At 39.0% G+C, this 23172-nt stretch overlaps 1 protein-coding gene across 1 annotated transcript in view; it reads right to left on the reverse strand.

The window, feature by feature from the left end:
- Window positions 1–23172, reverse strand: part of SRPRB (SRP receptor subunit beta) — a 35759-nt gene that overhangs the window by 11860 nt on the left and 727 nt on the right. Inside the window, exons 2-4 of the mRNA XM_025374865.1 lie at window positions 3413–3738; window positions 2779–2873; window positions 1638–1715 (exon numbers count right to left, since the gene is read on the reverse strand). Of these exons, the coding sequence (XP_025230650.1) occupies window positions 1638–1715; window positions 2779–2873; window positions 3413–3566 (327 nt within the window). The 5' untranslated portion in view covers window positions 3567–3738. The remainder of the gene's footprint in view (window positions 1–1637; window positions 1716–2778; window positions 2874–3412; window positions 3739–23172) is intronic.

Consider the following 23172-nt stretch of genomic DNA (forward strand, 5'->3'; position numbering starts at 1 on the left):
AGAAAGGTCTGGGCCACAAAGAGTGTCATCATTGAAAAATATATATATCTCTCTCTAAGATATTTACAAATATGTCCCTTTATCTTTCTTTACAATCTTTAATTCTGGAGGCCTGAGAAAGGGGAAAGAAGACAAAGAGAAGAAGAAAAGGTCTCAAATCACAATTCTAATTCATCCATCTATCCATCCACCCACACCCTCCAACCAGCCCTCACTCCACTCACTCACCAAAACTTATTACATGGCTGGGCGCAGTGGCTCACGCCTGTAATCCCAGCACTTTGGGAGGCCGAGGTGGGAGGATCACTTGAGGTCAGGAGTTCAAGACCAGCCTGGCCAACATGGTGAAACCCCATCTCTACTAAAAATACAAAAATTAGCCAGGCATGATGGTGGGTGCCTATAATCCCAGCTACTCAGGAGGCTGAGGCAGGAGAATCGCTTCAACTCCGAAGGCAGAGGTTGCAGTAAGCTAAGATCATGCCACTGCACTCCAGCCTGGGCAACACAGTGAGACTGTTTCTCAAAAACAAGCAAATAAACAAACAAACTTATTACGCATTACAATTCGTTTGGTCTCGCTCTATCGCCCAGGCTGGAGTGCAGTGGCACAATCTTGGTTCACTGCAACCTTCACCACCCGGGTTCAAGTGATTCTCATGCCTCTGCCTCCCGAGTAGCTGGGATTACAGGCACCCGCCACCATACCAGGCTGATTTTTGCATTTTTAGTAGAGACGGGATTTAATTATGTTGGCCAGGCTGGTCTTGAACTCCTGACCTCAAGTGATCTGCCTGCCTCGGCCTCCCAAAGTGCTGGGATTACAGGCATGAGCCACCAAGCCAGGACCCGTGATTCCTTATATTTGAAATATACTCCTATATACTCTGCAAGATATCCATTGCAGCACTGCTTGTAAAAACAAAGGTTATGATAACAAAACTAAATATCTATTAACACGGTCCTGATTAAGTAAGAATTTAATTGTGTGGTATAGCAACAGAGTGGAGTACTATGCAGCTCATAAACCAACCAGGTGGTACTACGTATACAAATATAGGAGAATAAGAAAAGCCCAAATCGTATCAGCTGTATGAAAAAAAATAATGGGCAGAACAGTATTTAAAAAGAAAAAACAATAAAGGATATACAGACATGTTTATATATGCACAGAACATCTGGAAGGCTACACACAAAAAAAGTAAGTTACTGCTTCTAAGGAGAAGACGGGGTAGTGGGGAACGGAAAGGAAAAATTACTTTTCACCAAATATCCTTTCTAACCTTTTGAATTTTTGTACCACGTGCATGTATTACCTATTCAAAACATAAAAGGTTTAATGCCCACTCTTAAGAACTCACTGTAAAGTTGGAAAGAAGACACAGAAACAAAAAATAAGAATAAAATGTGATATAACATTACTGTACATTAAGGTACAACAATGCAGAGGAGGGCATGATTAAATCTACTGTACAGATTGTCAAGAGCAGAATTTGTCACAAAGAATATGTTTCTCCATAAAAATAAGCTACAAATGGTACTTACATCCTCAGATGAACTCATCCTAAAAATGTCCTTAACTGACACATCACAGTAAAGTAAGACTGTCAGACTCCAAAACTCCACAAACATCTTACCCTGTTATTGTTGACTCTGTATACAGCGGAGCTGTCAGTAATGGAAGTCTGAGTGTCTCTGTAAAGGCCTGTTAACAACTGTAAAAAAAACAAGATGGGAGATATTCAACATTTTAATAGCAAACCAAAATTGAGTTATATTATTCTAAGTCTCCCAGGTGTAAGGTTAAGTAAATGAATGCTGCTTGCAATAGGTGAAAAAGACCATATTAATATTTTTTACCTGTAGAAAAAAAAATCTAATTAATTGCAAATTTTACTCCTTAATGGTATAAAAACAACATTATTCTCAAAAGACAGTTAGTGGCCAAATTTCCCAATCTTTTGTAAAGATTTTTAACCATCAAAAATGATTTGAAGCCTGGGCAATGTGGCGAAATCTCATCTCTACAAAAAATATAAAAAATTAGACGGGCTTAGTGTCGCACGCCTGTAGTCCCAGCTACTCGGAGGCTGAGGTGGGAGAATCATCTGAGTCCCAGAAGTCAAGGCTGCAATGAGCGGAGATCTCGCCACTGTACCCCCGCCTGGGCATTGGAGCGAGACCCTGCCTCAAAAAAAAAAAAAAAAAAAAAAAAAAAAGATTTGAGCTATTTCTTGAATGGAAGGGAAATTATGCTCTCAGAAAGAAAAGTTAAAAAGCAGAAAACCTCTCCTATTCACCATGTTAAAACACACTGTTAAAAATACTAAATGTATTAAAAATAAATATTAGTAAAAAGAAGCTAACTAGCCCACTATGTCAAAGAAGGATCATCCTGTGAAAAAGTGTCTTTGATAAACTCTCATAAGAATTTGTTAACCAAGGAATGATAAACTGTAGACCACTGGCTTCTGTGCTTTCTGCTATTCTGGAATGAAACTAATTAAATAAAACCCTTAAATGTGATAAAGACTAAACATCAGCATCTGGCAAGGGCAAAAAAAAAAAGAAAGAAAAAAGAGGAAAAATGATCAACATTTCTCAATTATGGGTTTCTAAGAGTCTTTCTGTTCTCCCAAGTAAGTCAAGTAAATTTGGTAACTCTCAAATTTACCAGCATCAGCTTCTTTTACAAAATAAACCATGAGATGACAGGAATACCGGGATGCTATACAATTTTCTATTAAGCTTAACAGGGGTGTAAATGAAATCATTTACCCTGACAAAGAGCAACGTTTTCCCGGAGTCACAAAGGCCAACAAGAAGAACAGCTCTCTGACTGCTCCTTCTGCTCCGGATTAACTTCCAGAAGACTGTGGAATAGAAAGAAAAACAACAGAAATTACGCCTTGGCAATCAGTATATGTGCATGGCTGGGGTGGGGAAATTCACAAAGTCTGTGATGAAACACCTCATTCACCTGGAACTGACTTTTATCATAATGGTTACTATTGCTGTTGTTAGGGGCCCACTGAGCCGGGCGTGTCAACTGTCAACTTTTCTTTGCACTCCTTACTCTGACTGGGGACTCAAGTGCGATCTCACTACCTTGGTATAGGCTGAAAGTTGCTGTCAGGACCCTGAATCCTTGCACTGAGACAGCGGAAGGTGGGGAATAGCGCACTCAAGCATGACAGGGAAGATGACGAAGAGCAATCCGCGCCCCAAAGACCAGGATGTAACTCCGGGGGTCGCCCGGGATCTCCCTTAACGCCCCGCTGCTGCCGCTGCTTCAGGCGAGAGGGTGGGGTGTAGACTGGGTGGGTCTCACCCTCCTGATGCCCTCAAGGCGCTCTCTCAGCCCGGACCTCTGCCCGCCCCGAACCCGCCATAACCACCGGCCGCCTTTTACCTAGCGTCAGCAGCACCGCAAGAACTGCCACCACTACTGACAACAGCGTTGGGTCCGTTTGCTGCAGCTCCTGCCGCAAGGAGTCCAGGTAGGGCTGGAAGGTGCCCCCAGCACCGCCGCCATCTGCCACCCGGCGCAAGTCCGCGGAAGCCATGGTTGAGACACGTGGTCTCTGGTACCGCAAAAGGGACGTGGCCCTGCACTCTGCGCAGGCGCAGGGAGCAGAGCCTCACGCGAATGGTGGTTCCTAAGCCTTAGTCTCTCCCTCAGCCGCGGTGATCCCCAAGTGCCTGATGGGAGTTGTAGTTCTCTGGTACTCAGTCCTCCTGCAGAACGACAGGGGCAGACAGGTTATTGGTCGAGGGTCACACACATCTTTGAAGATACGAGTCAGTCGTCGTCACGTACGTTATGGCTGTTGAAAGAATGATGAAATCAATAAAATGAATGACTCCCGAAACTACCACTGAGGATTTCCTGACCGTCGCTAAGTGACGTGAGACTTGTGAAGAACTCAAGCATCCTACAAACATTTAATCTGAATTTAATGTGGCAAGGGATGTGCCAGATGGATGCGCGGAGCGATGCGGGAATACATAATGGGACGCAGAGTCCATCATGAGTTCAGAGAAAAGCTTCTGGAAATTCGAACTGAGTCCTGAAGAACGAGTTAGCATGTGCGAGTGGTTAAAGGAAAAAGAGGTGCTATGCAGAAGAAAATGAGTATAAGAAATGATGTGCGTGGGAAAGCTAACTAATTCAGTGCCCCTACACTGTCAATCTAGGGCTGCAAACTCAAACGTCTGCATTAAAGGAAGCAACTAGGAAAATCAACGCCCAGGAGAGCTGGGGCTGTTGAAAACTGCAGAGGTTATTTCTGCTGAAAGTGGGGCCGACCCTATTCAGCCAGGTAGGTGTTGTGGGACCTAGGTGGCCAGTTCTTCCAGTTTTCAAGAGAAGCAATAAAGGCAGGTTTTTATGGGAAGTTTTCCACTTTTGAAATTTTGGTAGGTAATTGAAAGCATTCAAAAACTTGTGGCCCAAATAAAACACCAAAAGTGGCCAACCTCGAGGGTCCCAGTTCACAGTCTCTGTCATTAAACAGGTTGTCATTGTTTTAAAATGTACACATGATTTAATTTAATTGTATGACTGAGTAGAGACATGAAGATGTCAGTGTCACTGAAAGATTGAAAAAAGTTACTACAGTTCCACATTGCCATTGAAAAAGTTGTCAGAATCAAAATGGAGTCACTTTATTTATTTATTTATTTAAATCAGAAAAATGGAGCTGGTGAAAGGCCGTGGAGGGAGGGTTCTCATGCACTAATGCCTGATGACAAAAACTGTCACAGAAGACTGCAAAAACCACAACCGTGCACAAAGGGCATCGCAACCTTACACACAAAAAATATGTCTGTGAGGACAGCTACCCAGCAACTGCCTGTCCAGCCTATTACTGATGCTATCCTTGCTGTTTGATCCTTGTAGCCGAGGATAATTATCTCAAAACAGTTATGGAATCTGACTCATTTTTTCTTTAAAAATCTTTGTCTTCCTTTACACCTCCCTGAATGTGCACATAGTTGAAATGGCATACATATTCCCACTGCAATGCCTACTCGTGAATAAATGTTATTTTCTTTTAGAGCCTCCCTCTCTGCTTGTCATTTAGCTTGATAACACTCAGGGCCACACAAAACCTCAACGTGCACAGGGACAAGGAAAAAGAGAGGAACTGGCATTGGACCTGGTGACTCACAGCTATTAATCCCAGCACTTTGGGAGGCCAAGGCAGGAGGATTACTTGAGGCCAAGAATTCAAGACCAGCCTGGGCAACATAGTGAGACCCTGTCTCTGCAAAAAAAACCATTTTTTTAATTAAAAAATAATTAGCCAGGCATGGTGGCATATGCCTGCAGTCCCAGCTACTTGGGAGACTGAGGCAGGAGCATTTGAGCTCAGGAATTCCAGGTTACTGTGAGCTGTGATCACATGCCACTACACTCCAGCCTGGGCAACAAAGCTAGACCCTGCCTCCAAAAAAGAAAAAAAGAGAGGAACTGGGACTCTGCCTTTATTACTAATGTGTCAGCAAGTAGCTAGATAGAGACATTTTTGATTGGGCAAGAAGTGAAACACAGATGTTAAGGGTTGTGTTAGGAAGCTTTGTAGTATGATTTAGGCACACCCTCAAAAGCCAGGCCACAGGGGAAATGTAAACAATGTTGGCTGTTAGTTTGGCCTGGTGATGAATGGATGCCAAATCATCAATTATAAAATCTATAAATATTGATTAGAGCAGTCATTTAAGTAGGAGTGACAGGAGATGAAGCTAGAAAGATTGGCAGGAATCAGACCAGAAGGGATTTTGTGTGCTATGTTGAGGATTTTAGAGTTTATCCAGAATGCAGTAAGAAGTTTCATTTGGGGTGATATAGATAATTGGCAGATCTATGGAGAACTAACACTTGAGAGAGAGAAAAAAAAAACAACTTCAGGCAGAGAGACCAGCTGAGAGCATTTAGGTAAAAGATGCAGTATTTAGGCAAAGGATGCTCAGAATCTAATACAGAGACAGAAATAGGTATGAAAATGAGGGCACAAATTTGAGAGATGTCTGAGAGTTAAAATACATAGGATGTGATTAGTTGGATATTGTGAATTAAATAAAAGGAATGTTATCAAGGCTGCATCCTAGGTGGTGGGTGTGGGTGACTAGGAAGATGAGAAAGCCATTAAATGAATTAGGGACCTCAATGGTAGGGGGCTTGGGGCTGTGGATCCAATGTAAGAGTAGCCAGAATGAAAACTGTCTCTTTTCTATATGTTGCGTTTCAGGTGCTTCTGGGAAATCTAAAAACTTATGTCAAGCAAGTGATGAGTAAACATAAAGTTCCACAAGTATACACTAGGTTTTCATTTGGGAGTCAGGAATAAATAAGTGGTCATTAAAATCATGGAGAGCATGAAGAATGAGGAAAGGAACCCACAAAAAAGCCTAGGAAGGAAGAGTCAGTGGCACAGGAGTGAAACAGACATGTCCTATAAGTAGTCAGTAGCATCTTCTGTAGCAGAGAGACTCCTTTGACGAGGCTTTGAATGAGTCTGAGCTCAAGGGGATAAGCAAGAGATGGGGGAGTGTGGGGATGGAAGCAAGACTATGGTGTATGGGGAAGACAGTGGGGCATGAAGATAGTTTCTAATGTTAATGAGCACTTCCTGGTGCCAAGCATCATTCCAAATACTTTTAGTTTTTTTTTTTTTTTTCAGGCAGAGTCTCACTCTGTTGCTGAGGCTGGAGTGCAGTGATGATATGGCTCACGCCTGGAACTCCTGGGCTCAAGTGATCCTCCTGCTTCAGCCTCCCAAATAGCTGGGACTACAGGCACGAACACCATGCCCAGGTAGTTTTTTTATTTTTATTTTTGTAGAGACACAGTCTCTCTCTGCTGCCCAGGCTGGTCTTGAGCTCCTGGGCTCAAGCGATCCTCCTGCTTCAGCTCCCAAAGTGGTGGGATTACAGGCATGAGCCACCACACCCTGCCTAATGTATTAATTTGTTTAATTTTCACACTGACTCATTTTCTAACTTTACAGAGGGGAAACTGAAGCAGGGTTGAGTAACCTCCCTAAGGATATATAGTAATGAGCAGGCCTGGGACTTCATCCCAGGCAATGGGCTTCTATCTACTTAACTGTATGCTTTAACACAGTAGGATTCATTTTCAAGGCATTTTTATTGATAAAGGTAGGTGATAGGAACTCCAGATCAAGGAAGGATGGTTAAGATGTGAGGCTTAAGTAAGTAAACCAACTACTTTATTTTAAATTACCAATTTCAAAACTATCAGAACTGGCGGCAGTCATGCCACATTCCATTTCTCTTATTTCTTATGGTCCTAACCCCTGCTCTGTATTCACCACTCAAAACACACATACACACACACACCCCTTGTATAATATAATCACTGATTCCTCTTTAGAAAAATCACTGGATATTACCATTAGACCTCCTGACTGGGGACTGAAGATGCAGGGAAGAAGGAAGGGCCAGACACAGAGAGTTCCAACCGTAACTGTCTTAACTCTCTGAGGATATTCGGTCAGAGCTATGTGAATGGAAGAGGGCTGCCGCGGTGGTGAAGTTGGGAAAGGAAGAAAGAAGGTTTAAGAAAACAGACTTTTTTTCTTCAGTATGTTTCCTGGGCAGAAGAAATGTGCACAACTCCCACACTCAGAGAGAAGTGAGCACCCCCATTCTCAGGAATGAGCAGCAGGGGTGAGATTAGCTGCTTCCCTGTACTCACCCATCTTCATCAGGAGCTCTGTGGGCACAGATGCAAAGGAAAGACATGCGATGCTGACTGCTGCCCACTGGTAAGTTGTTAGTTCTTGATTCCACTAGCAGATGGAGAGTGACAATGAAACCAGTATAGTCAGGGAATTTTTTCCTTCTCTTCCATAAACTAAAATGTCCCACTCACCAGACACCTTCTTCCATCTGCTCCCCAAAGCTCCAATGTACAATGGAACATACCTCAGACCTAGGGATACCAATCATGGGATTCCCCTGCTATGGCTTTAAAAAAAATGTTTAGAGGATTTTTAAAAACAGAATTTAACACATGCTTATTACATTAAAAACTCAAGCAATAATGAAAGCCACAGATCACCTCCATTTTTCTACCTATAATATCTGATAAATAATATTTCAGACATTCCTCTGTACATATGTACTAATAAGAAGGCTGTATGGATAAGAGCAGTAAATACAAATGAACACATTATTTTTAAAGAGATTATAGTATGCACCTCTGTATTCCTGGTCCCTGAACAGTGCCTGGCTCATGGGAGGCACTGGTCAACTGTTGAATGAATGAGCCCAGGCCTACTGTGTCCACTGCCGTACCCCAGGCTCCTGTCTGACACCCTCCTGGTTCACATCCCTGCTTTAGCGGGTTTGAGGATGTGTCACCCTAGCCTAACAAATTTAATTTCTAATTTTAGCTTCTTCGAAAGTGGGATCTGCTGGTAAGAATAATTACATTTGAAGGCCAGGCATGGTGGCTCATGCCTGTAATCCCAGCACTTTGGGAGGCTGAGGTGGGCAGATCACAAGGTCAGGAGATCAAGACCATCCTGGCTAACACGGTGAAACCCCGTCTCTACTAAAAATACAAAAAATTAACCAGGCATGGTGGTGGGCACCTGTAGTCCCAGCTACTTGGGAGGCTGAGGCAGGAGAATGGCATGAACCCGGGAGGCAGAGCTTGCAGTGAGCTGAGATCGCGCCACTGCATTCCAGCCTGGGCGACAGAGTGAGACTCTGTCTGAAAATAATAATAATAATAATAATTACATTTAAATAGAGGCACCATTTAGGATTTTCTCTAACATCATTCAATATTCTTAGTCAGATACAAGTAGGATCAGTCGCCCACATCCATCAATCACACTTTGTCCAGACATCTGGCCAGACAGCTTGGGCAGCTCCCTCCTGTCTCTTAAAGGACAGAAGGGGAGAAAGGTGAGTCTACTGGAAATACCAGAGGTCCTGACAAAGAGCTTCACTTCAGAGCTGACCTGCTCACTTGATTGCACCATATCTAAGCTTATTCAGCTCTCTGATACTGTGGACAGTCCCACAGCATACATTGTAACAATGTAATCATCCATTCTTCAGGTGTAGGCATAGGGAGGATCTGGCTCTATACCAAAACTGCTGGCTCTTAGCAGGCACCCACTTTGCACTTATTTAAATGCCTTGATCTTGGAAGGAAACACCTGGAGGTCCTGGGCGGTCCCTATCTGCTGATGGAGCAGCACAGTGTGAACAAATGATGCCTTATCCTTTTGAGACCAAGGAGGAGGATTTAAGGCCAGGCCAGATTACAGCCCTGAGCCTCAGTCACAGGCAGCCTGGTACTACAGAGGAACCGTGCCACACTTCCAGGTTCTCTCCTGGGGGAAGAAGGAAAATGGTGTCAGCCACAGCTGTCCTGGCTTTACTCAAAGCATGCTGTCATTACTGCTCACTGGCATGTGGAAGTACACATGCTGGTGTTACAGTGATGTAGACGAGAAGAGCCACCATGGTGTTCTACAAGAGAACATTCCACTCACTTCTGTTCATCCTTCCCAGCCTTTTCCACCCAATGGCACTTTTTCCTTCACATTCAAGTATAACTTTTTGTCTGTTAAACACAGAAGGGGCCTCTTCTACTTTAAATCCTTCCTGATATTAACAGAATCTAGCTGGGACCTTTGTAGAATTATCTGGGCATACTTTCCTTAGACCTTAAAATACACAATTGCATAATACCAGGAATTGCAAAATTCAGATTATTTTACTATTTAACTTCTCCCTGAGAGCCACTTGAAAAAAGTAATTGAGGTAATAGATCTTCATTTTGAGAAGTTGAATGGTATATAAAAATGCAAAATTAAAATGATTATTTTCCAAGGCTACTGCTTATATGTAACTGTCCTTTCACACACACGCAAGCATATATGTTCATGATTTTTATTCAAATATATGATTATATACCATACATCTGATTATGAAACTTGTTTTACTGAACCTCCTTTCCCCAGCAGTTCATATAGCTCTACTGCACTCTCTGTAAATGCTGCGGGGTAGGTATCCCAGTGTTGAGATACGTCCTAAATTACTCTGGTCCTCTAATGATGGAAATTTAGGATTTCATATTTTTTTTACCTTATTATAAACACTCTGTGAGAGTACTTCCGTGGGATATATTTGTAGAAGTGCAATCGAGAATAAAGGACATATGCATTTGAAGGATAATAGATTTGGCGAAACGTCCCTCTAGGGAAAGATTTCTCCAATCTAGAGTCACATCAAAAGTAGTAACAGTAATCGTTTTCTCTGTTCCTTTCCCACCTCTGCATGTTAGCAGTTTTTTAACTTTAGCTGATCTAAAAAAAAATGCATGTTCTCATGTATTCTATTTCTTTAATTATGAGTGAGTCGCTTCCTATTTTAGATGTGTGTTGGTTCTATGTATGTTATCTAGTAACTGTCTCTAGTATTTTTTGCCTGTTATCACAATGTTCATCTCTTTTTTAAGGTTTTTAAAATATCCTTTATTTTTTAAAAGCTAACATGTGCATTTTAGGAAACTGGAAAACACATGAAGCAAAGAGCAAAGTCATCCACAATCACAGGCAGTTTACAGTTTGACTTGTCCTTCTAGGTCCTGTGTGTGTATACACACAACATCCAAATTTATGGGATTCAGATCATGCAATTTTATGTGTCATGCTTTTTTACACATAATGAATATTTACCAATTCAAAATCCTAAAGCTATATGAGCATTTTGATAGTCAAGAAAACACTAACCAACTCAATCTATTAAGAAAAAATATAATCCTGCCTTTCTTGGGACAAAAATTTTATAAAAGACAAAAATGGCATCACACCTCTAGATAAAAGCATTGGCAGAGTTCCAATTAAAATACTGCATTCCCTTAATGTTCAATTTAAAATGAAACATAAAGCAACAGAATACACTAAGAATGTTTCTAAGAGAATTCATTAGCAGATCTATACCATTAAAATATTAGCAAGAAGGTATATTTTCATTGAATTACTTAATGTATTCCTATGGTACAGCCAAAAGAGATGCACATACACATCAGTGGCCATCATCAAAATGTAAATGTATATCTGCATATATCTCTCCCCCCTTTATACTTCCTTTTGCCCCCCTGCTGCCAACCTAATGAACAAGTCCTGATATACACTGCTCAGTGGTGGTTTAACAATTCCATGTCCAACATGCATCTTTTCTATCAATTATAAAGAAAATATATTTACAAATTGGCTAATTCACTAGCTCTATTTTTAATCATACATTGTCACCTCAGGACATTCATAAAAGTTAGGTGTTCCAAAAAATAAACTCTGTCCACAATAAACGCGGGCACTTTACTAAAATGCTGACAGACCTATGGCTGTCATCTCAAACTATCTTCTGGATATGGAGATACTAGTGAAAAGCCCTTCCCTTCACCCTTCCTCTTCTCCCTCTTCTCCCATGCCAGTGACTAAGTACAGGACTATGTCTAGCTCCAAGAGGTGGATTAACAAAGGTTACTCCCAGAAGACAGGTCTTCCTAAAAACTAACAAAAGGACATTTATAAAGGGATATTTTACTACCTCTACTTTTAAACTACCTTAAGCATTAAGACTTGTTTATTCTTTAAAACACATCAATATTAACTAAAATTCACATACAGAACAATGGCTAGACCATCTGAACTAATCTAACTCACGGGCCTAGAACCCTTCTCCCTGCATACTTCCTCCTCCTCCCGCCTGCTGCCACCCAATGAACAGTCAGCATCAAGTTTAAAAATTCCATTCTCAAATGCAACCAGTCCTAGGAAATAACCACCACCACAAAAATGCATAAAAGGTGTTACTTTAGCCCTCTATTTTTAATCTATATTGTGCAATTTTAAACATCTAGAAAGACTAGGAGTTTTAAATAGGACTTGAGTTTTCCACTTTATACACAGTAGCACTGAATAAATGGTGCACATACAAAGCACAGACTATAATTTGAATGTGTCTTCTAAATAGGAACATGGCCTAGAACCCTTCCCCTTCCTACCTCTATCAACCCAGTGGACAGGTATAAACATCTCTAATACTTAGAGGGAATTTTAACAATTCTACTTTTGAAATGTTTTTAAGAACAATCTTTCCTATGAATTTTAACATAAAGTGTACTCAATGTATTAGTTTACTAACTCTAGTTTTGTTATATGCTGGCAACCTCTTTAACATCCAGAAAGACTAGATATTATAAATTAGGACACCATCCAATGTTATGCGATTGGGATCATACAGTATGTATCACGCTTTTTCACACATCATGAATATTTACCAATTCAAAATCCCGAAGCTATGTAAATGTTTGTTTATATACACAGCAAAGTAAAAGGAAATGCAGATATAAGGGACAATAGTCAATTCTGTCATACTGTAAACACACTGGTATAAAGCCCTTTGCACTTTCTTCTGCTCCTTCCTCCCTGAATCAGCATAAATATAATGTGAAGTGGTTTGATCAATTTCTAAAAGACAATTATTTCATATGAATCAAAAGGGTATCTACAAAATGTGTTATTTACTACCTCTACTTTTAACATACTTTGTGCACTTCTAAACCTCTAGAAGACTAGATGTTTCAAATAAGGACTTAATTTTGTCCACTATATGCATAGTAGTGTTACCACTGGAGGGTGTCCAGGTTCTTGGCTTCTTGAACAAATAATTGGACAAAATGCACAAAGCAAGGAAAGAATGAAGCAACAAAAGCAAAGATTTATTGAAAACGAAAGTACACTCCACAGGGTGGCAGAGGGCCTGAGCATAGGGGCTCAATAGCCCAGTTACAGAATTTTCTGGGGTTTAAATACCCTCTAGAGGTTTCCATTGGTTACTCAGGGTATGCCCTATGTAAATAGAGAAGGCATTTCCCATGATAGCTGAAGTGTTTCCATTTTATTTAGTTCTAGGAAGTCAGCATGCCTCTGCCATATATTCCCTGCCTCCAGACCCTATTCTTCTGCCTCATTTCCTCCAGAGATGTGATCCCCATAAATCTTTATGGGAGGTGAAGGGGCCGATGGTCTTTCTCCTGTAACTGCTGCATGCTGGCTTGAGGTGTAGTCCCTACCTATTGAGGCTCACGGAACTCCTACCCTGCTCTGTCCACCTCCCTGATGGCCAGGGGTGGTGGAACCGGCTGGAACTTTTGTTGTATGATGATCTGAAGCTTTATGGTCTTTTGGCAAGAGGAAATGAATTCGGTTAAAAGATTTAATGGGAACTTCAGAGGGTGGATACATATGCTATCAGGAATGTTTGTTATAGAGATTTGTAGGAGAAAAACAAAACCTGGCTTGTGGTCTGTTTTAGGATCTATGTGTTTGCTTAAGGTCTTAGCATAGGTGACTCCATTTTGGTTTGGTTTAGTCTGTTGGGGCCTAGCGCATGAGCTCAGTCCAAAAAAAATGGCCTCCCATAATTTTGTTTAAAAAATTTCCCTTTTTTGGTCAGGTTCTCACTTAACTGAGAGTGTGACCAAAACTTAGGGCCTTACTTAGCACCACTCTCAGTTACCAATATTTTGGGTTTTTGGTCTCAGCACATCATTCATAGGTTACAGTGTCCTCATGGTCGCACATTTCTTTCAGTTCCTGTCATTCCAGTTTAAGAGAGACCATTTGACATTCTAGAGATGGCTGTATGCAAACATTTAAAACCTTTGAGAGAATATGGCACACTAGGGAGACTATTATTATGACTATCAGGAGGATAATACCAAAGTTGCGAGTACGCTCCTTATCCAGGGTCCCCATAAACCAAACCTCCTAAACTCAAATAGATGAAAGAATGAGCTAGATAAAGAGTGTACTCACTTAACTAAGCAGTCTCTTCATTATTTTGCTACAACCGAATCTCGGTAATACCTGATGTTTTCTCCATAGGCCTTGAGTGCCAGCAGCTGCACAGATACTCTTCTGTTTAGCCAATTCTATTATTTAGCATAACTTTCTTAAGAGAATTTAGTCTATTATGCAACCATAACCTTTATAGTAAACTGCTATAGAGCCTATTATGAGGAATACATTTCTAATCATTGCGTCTTTTATTCCAAATCATGGAAAAGGGACCTAAAGCTGGCCGCCAAGTTCTTCACAAATAAAAGTGTACCCCATAAGTGTACACAACAGATCCCTTTTCCACTTCTATTTTTCATAGAGGCATAAGCAAGGAAAAAATATTCAAAGATAAGAGTCTCATGATAATAGAGAAGTCTTGATTCATGATCTTGGGAAAAGCTGTTCACATCAAGGATGCCATCTTCTTCTTCGAGAGAAGCTTCCCTGGTTAGCCTTGCCTTAAGGATTCCAATGGGTGTACAGTTCCAAGAGTGTGGAGGCACTCTTCTCAGTTGTGAGATCATGAACCCAAAGTTCAAGGTCCAGAAGTTTTGCTGTAGTGTGGATGGCAAGGACAGTCTTTATCTGATGTTCTCAGAAGATCCAATCTTCGCGTTCTAGGTTGTGAAGGAGTTGATTGTCCTTAGTGAACCATAAAAAGCTGTCTTTACCTTGTGAAAATACATGGTGGCATAATAACTCAGTGTTATAACATCAGCCCTCTTGCATGGGAAAGCTTTTATACAACCAGAAAACATGCACTGAAAATAACAATTGAATGAAATCCCTCTATAAAATGTTTAAATGGCCCATCAGGTGACTGGATGTACCTGAAACTTTTATTGTTTTCCCAGGAATATGGGACCAAACATTTGTTATAAACTATTTTAGCAATTTATAAGTCACCACATCAATATATTCAATTTGGATCATTTTATCTTTTCCATGATGAGTCATGTAATGCCGAAATTTTACTAACAAAAGCTTTAAGGACTGAGGAAGGAAAAGGTGGCCATCCTGGTTCTCCATGAGTTCATGCTTAATTAACATTAGACTTATATCCTCTTGAATACCAGTTGTTTCCCCAAATTAGGTGCATAACACCGATAACTGATAGGTTATCATAGGTATTTTGATTTAGATGATGGAATGTATTCAAATTGTATATCTAAACAGTTTCAGTATCAGCTAATTTAGCATGAAAATCTGGCAAAGAATTTTCTTGGTATTTAATTAATTTTTGTTCTAGTTGGATTAGCAGTTTTATAACCCAGTCAGTCTTTTCATTAAAGTTCCAGCAATTCTTACCCAGTTCAAATGACATGATTCTAAACTTATTAGAAACCTGTATTCAAGAGTGCTTTTTAGAGTCCCTTCCAATCTTTTATGAATCTCCTAAAAGACACCATATTCTAGGACTTCGCATGTTTGCGAAGTTTTCAGAAACTGCATCAGTATTAAGCAATTAATTGTGGAAATGACTTTAAATAGTTATAGTTAAAAACATAACTGACAAGAAAATTTGGTTATTTCTGTGGTCTACATAATTATGATTGATAGCATATACTCAGACATATTAGAATTTTAGAAATCTCATACAATTTTGGAACATATATTAATATTATTCACTAAAATATAATCTGAAGAAGATTAATTTTTTTTTTATTTTTGACATTGCTTCCCATGTAACTAAACATGCCAAATAATTCTGTTTACCTCTCTTTTGGATGCTTCAGGGGCCCTATGCAGCATCTCAAAGTTAGAAGTTAGAAAAAACAATTCTGAAGCTGAAATTTGATTTTGGGAAGCCTATTAAGTATGTTAAAAGATTTAAAACACTCGATATTATGAAATAGAATTCCAGGTTACCATAGTCATTCATTTAGCAAAATGATGACTCAAAAATGTGTTAAAAGGCAAAAACCTTTACTTGTTGATAGAGGGAAGACTTACTTTCCAAACAATCTGTCTCTTGTCTTTCCCTTCCTTTTTTTTGGTGTGTGTGTTGGGGGGGGGGGTAGTTTATTCAAAAGGCAAGCAAAAATCTTTCATCATCTTTTAATATTGCATGAAAATCTTGTTCAAGAGAGAAAGTCAAATTTCACCTTTGTGTTAGTGTACTATTAATGTCAGCCCCAATTTTTAAGAAAACCTTGTAGACATATCTTTCCAATCTTAATTGGTTTGACCATAAGGTGAGATTCTCATAAACCTTATATAACCCTTTAGAAATTTTTGTTAAAGAGCAGATCAGTGCTTTAAGAAAACCTTGTTTGTGCTTTTATTTTGATGTTCAATTTATGGAAAAACCAGAAAATACCCCTTTAAATTTAGTCAATATGTTCACACATATAATTTTTTACAATATTAATTTTTATAAATCTTCCACAACTCATTCAAACTTTTAGCTTTGTCTGAACTTAAAACAATCCTTTAACCCTTTAGGCAAAAAAACAAAATCTACATTCCCACACCTTGTTATAATCTTTCACTGAAAATGCATTCACTTTTCTTACATACCCTGCATGTAAAACTGTTGCTTCAGTAGTCTCATGTGTTACGATGTTAACTCTTAGCGAGTTTTACTTTTGGTGAAAACCTTAGTAAGTTCAGGATTTTAATTATATATTAGGTGTGGAGTCTAGGACCCAGACAGAAGTACACATAAGGTCTGACTCTTTCCAGCATCTACCTAGCTGTAAAGCAGGCAAGTTGTACAGTTAAGAGTCATAGTGGCATTTTATGAAGCAGTTAGGAGTCTTAATCACCGTTAAATTGTATATTTCTTGCATACATTCTCTTTTGTAAATTATTTCATGACTTACACAGACCATCTATGACATGCTTGGACTTTCTAACTTGTCCTAAACATCCCTCTTTTTTAACAACCACTTATTTTACTTTAGGACAAGAATTTATGATATAAAATCCTTTCTTATATAAAATCTCCTTTCTTTATAACTTTCTTTGCATAGCTAGGGGGCATAGCTAATTCTATTTGTCCCCAGGCCTTATCTAGAATCTAATGCTCCAAAATAAATTGAGCAATTCTTAAAAGTCAAAGTAGCAGCTTATGACCTTAAAGCATTTCACAAACCGAATATCTGACCTGCATAATTTAGACTAAATATTTGCATTTTGAAGATATTTTTATTTTACCAATAATATTTAAGACTATCTTTATTTCCCAAAGATTACTTAAGTCACATGAGGTAAATAAAAGGCATTACATTTTTTACTTTTCTGACAAAATATTTGATATAAGCTCTTATTATTATTAAACCAATTAATTGATACTCTTTTATAGTACACACACAGCACATATAAATACACAGACAGAAGATAAAGGATTCATTCCCTAAGCCAGGAATTGAACCCTAAATCCAGGCTGCCATTGTGAAAAGAGAAAGCATGGCCACATGGTTACAAGGTCAAGCTCCCAAAGACATGACTGATCAGTCTGCTGGGATGTCTTGAACAGCAGGCCTATGGGGTCCTAAGCACACATTTTATTCTAAGGTACCCCTCTTTATGACAGAACAATACAGAAAGACACAAAGCACACCAGATTCACTACAGTTTAAGACCAGCCTCAGAATTCTCTTTTTGTATTAATCAAAACTTTACAGAGGAGATAAACAGTGACTTTTACCATTCATTTAACCAGTTTGCACAGAGAGACAGAGACCAGAGTCTGGCTGGTAAGAAATTCTTACCCTTTTGCCAGTATGCCATGTTTCTGGGTTCTGTCTCCCAAAGTGGCCCTAGGAACCCTGCTTGACTATATGCAAACAAACACATTGCCATGAATTAAGAATATTCACAGATAGTTTATGAATTTTGGAGAAAACGGGCAGAGAGAGAAATATGACTCAAATTCTGTTTATGAAAATATACTCAACACATTCAAATTATCAGGAAGCCTAAAATCCAACAAGTTAGTTAAAGGTTAAAAAGCTAGTGTGCTCCATCAATTCCTTGCAGCCTGACAAAGGTAGCCTAGGAATTCCAGATAAATGGAACAAATGATGACTTGCTAGAAATGCACAGGGAACAAAATAACTATTCACAGAACCAAATAAAAGCCTTCCACTAGAAATTTTAAAAATATATATATATATATGTGGTTTTATATATGCATACACAAGCAAAGCCGGAGGAGAATAAATAGCAAACAAATGAAAATTAGAAGCAAAAACAAATAGGAACCCAACCCTAAATTTTTCCTTCTCAATCTACCCTGGAGGCTACAGTGTTTACCCAGGGCCCCCCAAAACCCACATAATGAATGTTTTATTCCTGATACACAATTCAGTATCCTTAAGTTCATCAATATCACCATACATCCTGTGCAATCAAGAAATACACTCTAGGCCCATAGCCAATAAGTACTCCAGTTCCAGCACTGTCCACACAAAGCAGTAAACAGTGTGAAGCAATGCAAGCATATATGTGAAATTTGGCTTCACACTAAATCCAGCTTCATGCTTAACTGTATTACAAAGGAATTGCCAAACTGCCAATGCATTTATTTACAATGCTTATTTTACTTTAATCAGGACTAAGAGCTTTAACTATGAAAATGTTAATTAGCCAAATGTCTCCAATTCTCTATCAGGTTTTAAAGAATATTTTATTATCTCAACTTTTTCCACATCTTTCTCCTCTACTTACTGGTTCCTTAATACGTTGTTTCATAAGTAACCTGTAATTTGAACTAACTTTTAGGTAACTTCTAAATTAGACAAAATTATTCTTTTTCTCACTAATAACACAACTTTTCTGGCATGTTTTGTATACAGAATTATGTATCAACTAGAATTCTTATCCTTAGTAACCTAAAACTTCAGTGAAACACTAAAAAGCAAGAAATCCTGAACTATCAGATACAGGAATTTATAGATAAGAACAATTCCACAATTTTAGAAACATATTTCCCCATATCACAACCTTTCTCAATTGGAAATGGCCCAGATATTAAATGAGTATCAAAAATAATTTTAAGACTTTACACAAAACCTAAAACATTTGTCCCATTCACTGTACTCAATTCTTTCACTTTTAACAGTTTATCTAGATTACCTCTGTAAACTGAGATATTAGACACTATCATTTAAAGTCAGTTATTTCCTTGTTAACCACGTTTTGAATAGCCAGTGAATATCGGGTGCTCACTTAAACCTAAGTAAGAGCCTCAAAGTTAAATCCATAGGTATTTTTGCCAGTCACCCAGAAGATTTAGCTAACATTAAATTATGCCCATTTGTCAAAAAAAAAAAAGAAAAAGACACACAAACCAAGATCATTTTGTTTTGGCTGGGTTTATAGTTTTATAACCCTCTATGCCAAACCCTAACACCTCAAAATATCTAAGAGAGACAAATATAAAATCCAGACAAAAATGTATGCTGACAATTCTGAAGGCATTTCTATTTTTACTTTACCAATAATTTTAAAACTAGCTTGGTTAGGAAAGTTATACTTAAGTCACGTGAACTTGAAAATTGCTTAGACTTATTTACTTAATTTATGAGTGCTCTCTTACTTATAAGCCAAGACATAACATATAACAAGTGTGCATATAAATAAACACATCTAGACATGTATATACACGCACAAATGAAGATTCAATAGCTTTTACCTTGGAACCCTAACCATTAGATAGTAATACAAGCTTGCCAATTTTACTCCGTTTACCCAATAAGTAATCCAATGAAGGCTGTGAACCATTATGTCAGGTAAAGCAATTTCCATGGCAGTTTGATTTTTAAAGGCCAAACCTCCCCAGACTCGAAAGAACACTGGGGTCAAACAGCACCAAAGGAGAATACCACATACTAACTAGGCCTGCCCCTGCTTAGAACAGCAGCACCAAAGCCTGTATACATGTAACTGCATCCCACTTTCCCATTCAACAGCAAATGCCAGATTCCAAACCATATTGGGGCCAAACAGTATTGCAACTGCAAGAGAAAATTCTAAGGAGGGTTTAGTACTAGTCCTTAGAACTGCTGCCAAGGGCATCCCCTTTGGAGAGGCTGAGGTCTGGAGGATCCCCTGGGGAACCCCCTTTGGGGTCCAGTCTCAAGAGTGTCAGGCATCTCTGACCTTAGGTGGGCACCAGTGCCGCTTTGCATGTTTTCACTCCAGAGGCAATGGCCTATTGTGAGCTTTCCTTTGGTTCCTGGGTGTAATCACTAACGATTAGCATCTTTATAATTTGATACGGCCATGCTATCCCATGCTTCCTGTTCCACTAGAGTGATAGCCATGAACTGTAATGACAGGAGCTGGAAGCTGGGTAGGCTTCTTTTGTCCTCAGCCAGTCAAGTAGGGTAAGGGAAGAAGTTAGCCTAGAAAAGAAGGTTTCCGTCGCCTGAAACATGTGCAAGTTCGCCCTGAGCTGCAAGTTTGCCCTGAGCTGCGCCATACGTAGGAATCAGGGACCACAACCAGAACAGATAGAAAAAAGTCCTTCAGGGTGGCCCCACCCAGAAACCTACAGTTGCCTCCGTGTTTAGGTGCTGCCCACCAAGGGTCCCAAGTTGGAAAGGAAAAGAGAGAGGGAGGGAGAGATTCTCCTGTATGGAGTGGAAAGGAAAAGATGAAAAATCCCAAACTTTGGGCTTACCTCCTGGCTGGCTTGCCAAAATACGTTACCAGTGGAAGGTGTCTGGGTTCTGGGCATATTGAACCAAGAATTGGACAAAACACACAAAGCAAAGAAAGAATGAAGCAACAAAAGCAGAGATTTATGCAATGAAAGTATGTTCCACAGGGTGGGAGAAGGCCTGCACTTAGAGGCTCAAGAGTCCAGTTACAGAATTTTCTAGGGTTTAAATACCCTCTCAAGGTTTCCATTGGTTACTTGGTATACACCCGATGTAAATGAAGAGGATGAAATAAAGTTACAAAGTCGTTTACTTGGTATACACCCTATGTAAATAGACAGGATGAAATAAAACAGTCATTTACTCTGTGTATGCCCAATGTAAATGGAAAGTATATTTCCTCTGATAGCTGATGTGTTTCCATTTCATTTAGTTCTAGGAAGTCTGCACGAATCTGCTTTATGTTTCCTGCCTCCAGACCCTATTCTCCTGCCTCAGTAGGGTTGAATGAACTACACACATGGTTGTATCTTGAAGTGTTTTCTAAATAGGAACATTCTGATCTAGAATCCTTCATTTCTTCCAACTCCTCTGCACCACCAACCTGGTGGATATGGGCCATGTGTCACTTAGAGTTGATGTTATCATTTCACTTCCAAAAGTCCTTTTCAGAAGATAGTCTTTTTATAAACTTTAACACAAAGTGTACACAAATGTGTTAGTTTACTATTTTTGTCATACATTGGCAACCTCTTTAATATCTAGAGAGTGGATATTTTTAAATTAGGACTCATTTGTCCAGTATATAACACAATATATAGTATAGCAAAGTTACATGCAATGCATTTAACATATAGGGCAATGGATAAACTGAAATTTTCTAGTACAAAATAGCAAAACACTTTTTGTAATTTCTTCTCTCTCACCTTCCTCAACTGAATGAGCAAGTAACATGGTTCACAGAGGTGATTTAACAATCCCACTTTCAAACACAGTATTTCCCATCAGTTTTTAAAAGCTATTTACAAAAAGTGTTATTATACTATTTCTACTTTTAAATATATCAAGCATTTCTAACTATCCAGAAAGACCAGATATTTCATATAACTTTCCACTGTGTACATAGCATCGTAAAATAAAATTGCACATGTAACAATGGCTATAATCTGAGGTATCTTCTAAATATGACAGTTTTGACCTTGAACCAGTCCTTCCTCATTTCCTTCTCTCTGTCTTCAATCCGGTGGACAGGTACAGGCATTTGTAATGCTTAGAGATGGCTGAACAAATTAATACCCAAAAATCATTTACAGAAGACAAGCTTTCCTATTAATTTCAACACCAAGTGTACAAAAAGTGCTAATTTTACTAGATACTTTGTCATACACTGGCAACTTCTTAAACATCTAGAGACAGAATGTTGCAAAGTTAGGACTCATTTGTCCATTATGTACTTTACAGACACAGCAAAACAAAATGCACAAAACATACAGAAAAATGGCGAGTGAAATTTCCAAGTATGAACACACTAGCCTATTACCTTTGGCGATTTCTTCCCTCCCATTTCTAAACCATTAAACAAGTATAGACAGTACTACACTGCTCACAGAGGTGGCTTCACAATTCCACTTCCAAAAGATAGCATTTCCTAAGAATTTTAGCAAAAAGATATTTACAAGGTGATATTTTACTACCTCTACACTTAACATATGTTAGGCAATTCTGAACATCTACATAGACAAGATGTTTCAGGTAAGAAGTTAATTTGTCCACTATATGCACAGAAGTCTTGAATAAAGTGAACACATGTAAAAACAGTTATGACTGAGTCTTCCAAATATGAACATTCTGGCCTACACCTTCCCATCTCCATCAACCCACTGAGCAATAATGCTCAAATTTTCAGAAGACAGTCTTTCCTGGGAATATTAAAACGAAATGCACAAAATATATTAGTTTACTAACTCTACTTTTGTCATACACTGGCAACCTCTTTAACATCTAGAAAGACTAGATGTTGTAAAGTCAGGACTCATTTGTCCTTTATATACACAATATACCCAGATAAGTAAAACAAAATGCCCAGACATGAGACAATGTTTAACCTTGCCTCACTATAAGCACATTGGCACTTCCTTTCCTCTCTCCTCCCCTGAAGCAGTGCACACAGGTGCACTTTGGGCTTACCTCCATGTAACATTTGGTAAGCCCAAATGTCTTTGGGCTTACAAAAGGTGTTTTGCTATTGTGTACTAGAAAATTTCAGTTTATCCATTGCCCTATATGTTAAATGCACTGCATGTAACTTTGCTATACTATATATTGTGTTACATACTGGACAAATGAGTCCTAATTTAAAAATATTAACAGGTGGTTTGGCCAATCCCCCCCTCCACCAAAACAACATTACATATGAATTTTAACAAAAAGATTTACAAAATGTGTTATTTTACTACCTCTAATTTTAACATAGGCATTTCAAAACATCTAGAAAGAGTATAGTTCAAAAAATACTTAATATTGTCAACTACATATATAGTGAGAAATAAAATGCACACACAGAACAATGGTTGGAATATGAAAATGTCTTCTAAATATGACTAGTGTGGCACAGAACTGTCCTATCTTCCTTCTCAGGTCTTCTGCCCCATATCCTCTAACCC

Source organism: Theropithecus gelada, chromosome 2, assembly GCF_003255815.1.
Source record: "Theropithecus gelada isolate Dixy chromosome 2, Tgel_1.0, whole genome shotgun sequence".
In the NCBI taxonomy this organism is placed as follows: Eukaryota; Metazoa; Chordata; class Mammalia; order Primates; family Cercopithecidae; genus Theropithecus; species Theropithecus gelada.